The 9,760-nt window shown below is 39.5% G+C and overlaps 1 protein-coding gene across 1 annotated transcript; it reads right to left on the bottom strand.

Annotated features, from left to right (window-relative positions):
- Positions 1 to 3,213: 3,213 nt before the first annotated feature.
- LOC103490055 (uncharacterized) lies at positions 3,214 to 3,810 on the bottom strand. The gene has a single exon (XM_008449426.2). The coding sequence runs from the start codon at positions 3,808 to 3,810 to the stop codon at positions 3,214 to 3,216; it is 597 nt and encodes a 198-aa protein (XP_008447648.2).
- Positions 3,811 to 9,760: the final 5,950 nt, after the last annotated feature.

Raw genomic sequence — 9,760 nt, 5'->3', positions numbered from 1 at the left:
AGTGAGCTAACGGGTTTTGAAATGAAGAACTTAGGGTTTGAGATAGAAACAATGCAAAGGTTTAAAGGTTTCATAAAGGTTCTTGAACAGTTTAGCTTTGAAATTTATAGGCTATGAAGCCATCATTACACTAGGTTTCCGTGTTGTTTTAAAGACCAAAGTGACCGTTGTGATGATGATGACATTTTATACCTCACACAACATACGTTTCCCTTAGCGGTTCAAATTTTGGGCGGGACAAATTCACTACCTTTTTGCCTAATTATATGTTGCATACTTTTCTTCTACTCTCATCTCACATAACGCTCTTCTCGCATATCCTAATGGCACAAAATATTCTAAACTAAAAGCGGTAAAGAAAGCAATAAATGAAAGCGAAAAATGAAAGTAGTAAAATGTGAGAAAACAAATAAATAGAATAACAAAGATGAAAAGAAATAAAGAAAACAAAGGAATAAAGATGCTCAAAAGTGATGTCTTTTGCATATAAATTAATCATGTGAAATGATACAGATGGATCAATGCCTTTTAAGTTAATGTATATGAAGGCATTTTACATTAAATTCACAGAAAATTTAATGTGTTCTTCATCTTGAAGGCCTTGAGTCTTTGTCCATTTACCTTAAACACATTGGTCCCATCTAGCAAAGTGATATCCACAGCACCATGTGCAAAGATTTGTTTTACCAAAAATGGTCTTGACCATCGTGAAGGAAGTTTGCACGAAAATAGACGTAAACATGAATTGGAAAGTAATACCTTTTTTCCAAATGTAATTCATCTACGATTATGACTGTCATGCCACGTCTTCATCTTTTCTTTGTAAAATTTGGCATTCTCATAGGCTTGAGAACGCAACTCTTAAAGCTTGTTCAACTGCAGCAGCATTACCTCTCCTATAGCAGAATGATTGAAGTTTAACATTTTTCACGTCCATAATGCCTTGAGTTCTAGCTTGAAAGGTAAGTGGCAGGCTTTGCCAAAGACTAGAACGTACGGAGAAATTCCAATAGGCGTCTTGTATGCGGTGTGATAAGCCCATAATGTGGAATCTAAGTGATCCACCCAGTCCTTACGGGATGAATTGACCTTTTTCCAATAGCTTCTTGATTTCCTTGTTGGATACTTCTGCCTGAACATTTGTCTAGGGGTGGTAGACGATGGCAACTTTATGAATTATATTGTACTTCGATAACAATTTAGCTATCATGCGATTAATGAAATGAGATCCTTCACCCCTGATAAGGGCTCTAGGTGTCTCAAATCTGGTGAAAATGTTTCTCTTCAAGAATTTGCTAACTGTAATCACATCGTTCTTCACATAGAATATGGCTTCAACCCACTTTGAGACATAGTCCACGACTAGCAAGATGTAGATACGGCTACCAATTTGAGAAAATGGCTCCATAAAATCTATTCCCCACACATCAAAGAGTTCAATCTCTAAGATGGGTTGCTGAGACATTTCATTACGATGAGAGATAATTCCTACCCTCTGGCACCAATCATACACTTGACCACAAAATTCCTTGCATCTTGAAATAAAGTAGCCAGAAATACCCACTCGCGTTGAAACTTTTCATTACTAAGACGCAATAAGTGATCTGCCACCTTGTTCTCTGTACCCTTGCGGTCTATAATCTCCAAATCAAATTCTTGGAGCAATAACACCGATCTAATTAATTGTGATTTGGCATCTTTCTTTGCCATTAAATATCTGATCATAGAATGATCTAAGTGTATCGTAACTTTGGAGCACATAATGTTGCTTTTGAACTTTTTAATTGCAAAAACTACTGCGAGCAAGTCCTTCTCAGCAGTAGTGTAATTCTCTTGAGCTTTGCTGTTAGTCTTATTCGCGTAGCAAATAGCGTGGATCACTTTGTCTTTCTTTTGACCCAACATAGTCCTTATAGCCACATCACTCGCATCATACATGAGTTCAAAAGGTTGTGACCAATTCGACATAATGAGGATAGGCACTAAGGTGAAAGCGTCTTTGAAGGTCTGAAACACCTGGTTGCATTTTTAATGAAAAATATAGGGTTGATTTGCACACGACAGGTTAAAAAGAGGCTTGGCCATTTGGGACAATTCTCTAATAAATCTTCTATAGAATCTTGCGTGTCTCAAAATGCTCCAGAATGGCTTAACATCTGAAGACGGTGGCTATTTACTCACCACATCAATCTTTGTGGGGTCCACTTCTAATCCCATGCTGGAGATCTTATGTCCAAGCATAATTTCTCTAGAACCTCTTCTAAACTGCTCAAACATTTTATAAAGGAGTCCCCGATTACTCAAAAAGTCATCCATGAAAATTTCTACTGATCTCTCCCAGAAGTTTGAGAAAATAGCCATCATGCACCTCTGAAATGTCCTTGGTGCATTGCACAAGCTAAAAGGCATTCGACGAAATGCATATGTGCCATAAAGACATGTGAATGTTGTTTTATGCTAATCTTCAGGTTGAATTGTGATCTAGTTATAACAAGAATAACCATTCAGAAAAGAATAAAATTATTTTCGTACAAGCCTATCCAGCATTTGATCAATGAAAGGCAGGGGAAAGTGGTCTTTCTTAGTTGTCGCATTCACCTTGTAGTAATCCTTGAAAATCCTCCATCCTATGACTGTTCGCATTGGGATTAGTTTGTTATTTTCATTCTTCACAACAGTTATCCTGCCTTTCTTAGGAACAACAAAATGAGTTAACCCATTCAGTGTCTGTGATTGGATATATCACCCTCGTGTCTAGTCATTTAGTGATTTTTTTTTCTGTATAACTTCTTTCATAGTGTGGTTTAATTGCCTTTAAAATTGAATTGTGCCTTCTTTACCCTCTTCCAATTTGATCTTATGCATGTAATTGGATGGGCTTGTGCCTTCAATGTCTGCTAGAGTCCATCCTATTTCCTTCTTGTGTTGTTTTAGTGTATTCAATAACGCCTCCTCTTCTTCAGCATTCAGGTGGATAGAGCTGATGAAGGGCAGTGTGTCATTCTCCCCCAAATATTCATACTTTAGGTGGTTGGGTAAAGGCTTGAGTTCTAATTCTAGTGGTTCTCCCACTGATGGCTTCGTTCTTTTCTCACCTTTGGTTTACACATCCAAAGACTCAAACTTTCTTGCGCCAGACATGACATTAACTTCTTCCAGTACATAGTCAAGGCCCTCTTCTTCAAAGATTTCTTCAATGTTGAACATTTCACACTAGACTTCTTCTTCACAATAGCCCCACACTAGGGACTCTATTGCGTTGCAACTTTCATCATCAAGAGGGAACTTCATCGCGTTGACAACATTGAATTTGATTTCCTTGTTATTAAAAAACACTGTCAACTCCCCTTGGTGGACATATGTGAGGGCACGACCAGTTGACAAGAACAGCCGCCTTAAGATGATAAGAACCTCTTCATCAGCTTCGTAGTCTAGAATGATGAAGTCTGCGAAAAACAGAAATTTGTCTACCTTTACCAAAACGTCTTCAATCTTACCCTTAGGATTCGTAATAGATCTGTCTGCAAGTTGAAACCTCATATGAGTTGGTTGAACCTCCTTTATCTTTAATTTCTTGAAGATAGAAAGAGGCATCAAGTTGATGCTCGCCCCAAGGTCGCATAAAACATGACCCAAATCCATTCCGTCTATCGAGCAAGGTACCTTGAAGCTACCAGGGTATGTCATCTTCTCTAGCACCCCATTCTTGTAGATGTCGCTTGTTGCTTGCCTTAGAGCCATAGTTTGAAAATCATTAATCCTTCTCTTCTTCGCCAAGATGTCTGTTAGAAACTTGGCATAAGAAGGCATTTGCTCTAATGCATCAAGAAACGAGATATTGATGTGTTAACTGCTTCAAAATGTCCAAAAACTTGAAAAATTGTTGATCATCGACCTTTTTCTTTAGGGGACCAGGAAATGGAAGAGGTGCCAAAGGGTTGGAGCTTGTCGCCTTATTAGATGGCTTCTTCACGTTGTTCTTCTCGCCTCATGTTCTCTACTTTCTTGTTTGGTAGTTATTATTCTGCAAGAAAAAAGCATCAGTAGTTAAAGAGAAGTTTAAGGGATTGGAATTATTATTTAAGCTGTCTATCTCGGAAATAGAGGTAGAAGTAGTATTTCTATGTTCAGATTCAGGTTTGCGGATGGTTAAATTCCTTCCGATTCTAAGTGTCACAACTTGACACTTTTCTTTGCCGGATCGATCCGCTTGATTATGCATTTCTATCTTGCTTGTGAGAAATCCTTTTGGTCTTCCAAAGATGTTGTTGGCCAATTGCCCCAACTGTAGTTTCGGATTCTTAATAAATGAGACTTGGCTTTGCAGAAGCACATCATTCCTCTACATATACTAGTGAAGTAGATTTTTCATTGATTGGGACGAAGATGAGGTAGGGTTGATGTTTTCTAAGTGCTGTTGGACTGAATGGTGTGGCCTATCATTATATTGTCTTTAGAGATAGCCAGGTGCTTCATCGCGATAATTATTGTCTTGGCCACCTTGTTGCCTTTAAGCATTTTGCTCTTGACCCCCTCAGCTGAAATTTGGGAGCTCTCTCCACACTTCATTATACGTGTTTGAATAAGGTTATTTTTAACATAGGCCACAATTTTAGTGTTTAATGAGCATGCATCAGTATTATGGGGACCTTCACATCCCACGTAACCTATATCGTGCACCTTTTGAATAGAGCTTCCTATAGCATTCTCTCAATGCCTTTGCCATAGTTGCTTGCCTTTCGGGATCCAAATACACAAAGTTAAGCTATGATTTATATCTAATTATCTTGAATGCATTATTAGTAATTTATCCTTAATTCAGGCGGGCAACCTCTCGGTACTATCGCCACACAAATTGGCCTCTCGACAACGTATGCAAAGGATGAATTTGCCAATAAGATTGTATCGCTAAAATCCTCTTGCCACTCGCTTAGCTAAATTCAAGTTCTCATTTGCCAGGCAATTACAATCAACATCATTATTCTTCTTTTAAATGTACAATGCTTCGATATCTACGTTTAACTCAGCAAAACTCATAACGTAGACATTATGATTCTTTAGTAATTAAAAACACATTTTATTGCTCGTAAGTTAACCAAATAAATTGAACATGGAAATTAGAAGAAATATGAGAGAATGAAAGAAAAAATGCATTGGTTCATCAAAATAACTTTAGGTCTCTCTGCCATGCTGTACATCTTACAAAACAATACGAGAAAAATATAAATCGAAATACAAGAGAACGTGTTATGCCATAGAGTATGATTCTCATACTCTTTAACTCTGATTTTTTCCTATTGATGAGGGAGAAGATGAAGGGGATAAACTCTCTCTTTTGTTCTAAACTTAGAACAATATGATGGAATGAGTCGAATTACTAATAGAGTTTTATACTTAAATGGGATTTAAATATTAAAGATATGAATGCGGATTTTGCAGAAGAGAACTAAGTAAGCCCCACCCCGTGAGGAGTTTTCCTCGGAAGCTTGAAAAAGATGAAAATAGTCAAAGTTGTAAAAAGTCAAAATGTTGACTTTTGACTTTGAAAAGTCAAACTTTGATTGGCAATATATTCAAATGTGATTTGAATCTTGAGAAAATAAATGCGGATTCATGCTTGAAAGGTCAAAATTAGTCAAAACAGATACAATTGTAAAAAGTCAAAATATTGACTTTTTGGTTTGAAAAGTCAACGTTTGACTTTGACCAAATGACAATTTTACCCTTTGACCAAAGTTAATGAGAAAATTCAGCATTTTGTTGGATAAATCCACTAACTATAGTGGGCTAGGTGTTAGCAAACTATGAAAACATTAAGCCCACTAATAGTTAGTGGGTTATGTGTTATTGACCCATGTGTTTGCATGCACATGCAACCTTACATGTGAATTCTCTATAAATTGGACTCTTAAGGCCTTAAGGAAAAAGCTTGGTATTTTTTTCTAAACACCATTGGGCTATTATATTTTCTATTTGGTTTTCTAAAATCAAATATTAAAATCTAACCATTTTTCCATATTTTTTCCATCTTTTTTCTCTCTCTCGATTTCCTTTATCCAACAAGTCCCACAACCTGGTTCTAAGTCTAAAGGATAGTAGGTCAACCACAGTAGTGGTTCAAGCATCAATCAGAGCTTCGAACGTAAGTTTTTCTTAAAAAACCCTATAATTTTTGTAATTTCCTAGTTTGAGGCTTATTTTATTATTGCAAAGGCTCTGTAAATTTATTGGTTATTAAAGTTAGAAATTAGGTAGTAATTGCTTCAATCGAGAGAGAGAAAAGTTGAAATATTTGAAGAAAATTGAAGACAGACCCGGAAAAGCTTCACAGATTCGAAGGCCTGACCCGAAACCTGGCTCAAAACTCGGTAACTTCTTCAAGTGCGTGGCCCACAATTCCTTTTTGGCCAAGTTTGGTTAACGACTCGTTTTCTGACCCGTGCACTTACAATTCATACCCGGCCCAACCGCATCTCGCCCACCCCCGTTTGGCCTTTCTCTCGTGCGGTTTACCTTCATAACTTTGGCCAAATAGCACACGCGCGACCTACTTCTCACGAGGCCCATTTCGTTTTGGCCCATGCATTTCATAAACACAGTCTCAAGTCTGACACCCCAAGCACTTACTCTACTTGTCGCTGCATAGGTTGAGCACGTCTCTTTGCGTAACCGTTATATTGCCGAGCTTCACTTTGTTTGCCTAAAATCCTGAGATTAGATCATTAAAACAAAATAAACAAAGGGATGAGGTTCTTTCGTATCCTGTCATTCACAGTTAATCCAATAGCCTATTTTTTCCTCTGTTTTCTTTTATTCTCATGCAATTAGACCTCATTATTATACATAAAAGGCTATATTAACTTGTATTTCTACAAGTTATCACTTACTGAGCATTATTTTTTGCTATCAATTTTTTTTGTCAACAATGTCTAGATAAGAATGAATCAATAATCTGATTCCACATAGGATTTAGAAGGATACCTAGAAAAATTACTTAACAGTAAAAAAAGAATTACTTGCAATAGTTCTATGTGTTAAAAAATTCCAAAAATAACTAATCAATAAAAAATTCATAATAAAAAAAGATTTGCAGGCTTTAAAATATGTATTAGAAAAATATGTAAAAGATCTTGTTCCAAAACAAAATTGTGCCAAATAGTAAGCCATACTGGTGTGCTTTGATTTTAAAGTTTTGCCTATAAAAGGAGAAAAAAAACCCACTAGTTGACTACCTCTCAATGGAGTTTTTAACACCAAAGTTCTCTCTCCTTTCTAAAAATCTCTCGAAGAAAAATGAGTTCTAAAAAAGGAAGTGGCAGAGAGGAAGAGAAATCTCTACCTCTTCAAAAGGCAGTTGCCTATTTTCTTTTTCAAACTTTGCACCCTCAATTATGAGTGCAATGGATTTGGGGTTTACCATGGTAACCCGATTAAGATCAAGATCATCCAATGTATGGATTGAATTTCTCACAAAGTCTTCTACTTCACCTAGGCCTTTGGCTAGTCTTATCCATCCTTCTAGCGAAGTCGTTCAAAGGAGGCCTCCTACCCCTCCTTTAAATAAATAGTCCTCTACTCCTACTGCATATTCTCAAGTGATCACTCCTAAAAAATGATTTGTACCGTGACTCCATATCAAAACTTATTTTAAAAAACTAATCATAATCTATGATCATATCATAGAACCAAAGTACGAAATTCTCTGTAACGCCCAACAATTCGATATTTCTTTTTGGTTTTGTCCATTGTCATTGATATTAAGTGTGGTTATGGAAATTTTAAATTTATTGGAAGAACCTTACCATTTTGATTTCTCGAAGTAATTAAGGTTGGGAATCCTTATTTGTTTAGGATAATAAGTATCATTTATTTATTTATTTATTTTATTTTATTATTTTTATTTTTATTTTATTGGAAATAATTAGGGGAAGCCCTTATTAACTAAAGTTGGTTGTTTTGGTGAGATTTGGAGAGAGAGAGGAGGGGTTGTTTTGGGTTTTCTAAAAGGAAAAGAAAAGAGTCAATTTTCTTATAAAAAGGCCTTGGGACTCGTGCGTAAAGAGGAAGAGAAAAAAATCAAAGAAAGAAAGAGGGGAAAAGAAAAGAAAAAAAAAAAGGGAAAATTTTTATTATTGAAACCCTAGCCGCCGCACGCCGCCGCCGCGAACCCGAGCCGCCAAGCACCACTCTTTGTTCAGCAGCGCAGCCGAGCCGCAGTCGAAACCGAGCCGTCGCCAAGTTTCCAGCCGCGTCGGAAGAATCGTCCAAGCCGATCTGCGCAGCCGAGCGTCCGTCGGAGCAGCCGTCTCTCGCACGCCCGAAGCCGAGTCGAAGCCACCTTCGCGCGTCCGCAGCCAACCCGTCAGCCAGCCGAGTCGCGCCGCTTCGATCCGACGCAAGCGCAGCCGAAACGCAAGTCTGTAGCCGTCGCCGAGCGAAGCCGCGGTAGCCGGACCACCAGCAGCCGCCGCGCCACCCGAAATCCGGAAGCCGACGCCTCGCGCGCAAAGATCCGACCGAAAACCCGCCCCGCGACCCGAACCGACGCGCGCCACCTTCCGGAACCCGACCCGCGCCCGCGTGCATCCGCGTGTGAGCCGCGTCCGCGTGTGAAGCCGCGCCGCGCGCTTCTGCGTAGCCGAGCCGCGTCTCCCTCCCGTTGCAAGCCGAGCCGCACGCGTAGATCCCTGTGCCGAGCCGAGCCGCGCCTGCGCCAAGCCGAGCCGGTCCCTGTCCTCTTCCAGCCGAGCCGCCAAGCCAAATTTGGCTCCTTCCACCTAATTTTTGGTAATTAAATCAATTATTTTGGCATTATCCAGCAAGATTCAATATTTTGGGCACTAGATAATTTACTTTGGAATTAAATTAGATCATTTTTCCTTAAGGGACGTCTAGGACCAAGTGACTGCTGCAGCGGGGGATTTCTTCAGTAGGGGCTTGAGCACTTCAATCTCCTTCTAGGGTAAGTCATTTCAAATGAGTTTTGAACCGTTAGTCTTTGGTGACCTAATTACGAATCTTGGCATATTAAACAGTTAGGACCTCGTCGCTTGGAAAGCGTACTGCCTCACGGTTAGGACTCGACAAGTAAATCTCCAGGTAAGAGATTCTACTACTAGCTTCATGTTTAGCAGTATGAGACTATGTATACTCCAATTTTGCATGTTAAGGATTAGACCGTACGAAGCCTGAAATAAATGTTAGTATGATGCGAATGGCGATATGGTTATACCATAGCCTGTTACGTGTGGCGAGAGCTATTATGACTATACGACGAATGTCGAGACGGAGAGTGTAGAGATGATTTATGTGATATGTTATGTGCTGATGCCATGTGTATGTATACTGCGATGAGGGTACCTGTTAGCTTAATCTGTTAGAGTCGTACCTGCATGGGTGTCCTTCGGGATCACCACCTATTGAGGACTGTGTGGTCCGACGGGACACCAGTCTAGCATGGTTATAGATATGACTCGAGTGACTCGACGGGGTCCTCGCATCCCGACTGTCCTAGGTGTCCCCCGGGACACCGAAGACCAGAGTTACGTTCCTACGGGAGCGCATGTTGCACGTGTTCGGGAACGTGCCAGAGATTGGGTACCAGTTACAGGACTCTGACAGGAAGTTAACAGGCGCCTAGTGGGACTAGTAGTGGGTCCCTTACTGAGTATTTTATACTCACTCTCTTCATTCTATGTTTTCAGGTAGAGGACGAGGCAAGGGCAAGGGCAAGCTGGCGAGCGACCCGAAGTGACCGTGG

This window comes from Cucumis melo, chromosome 4 (genome assembly GCF_025177605.1).
Source record: "Cucumis melo cultivar AY chromosome 4, USDA_Cmelo_AY_1.0, whole genome shotgun sequence".
Classification (NCBI taxonomy): domain Eukaryota; kingdom Viridiplantae; phylum Streptophyta; class Magnoliopsida; order Cucurbitales; family Cucurbitaceae; genus Cucumis; species Cucumis melo.
Note: the sequence above shows the minus strand (reverse complement) of the source record. Positions and strands in the feature narration are given on the sequence as shown.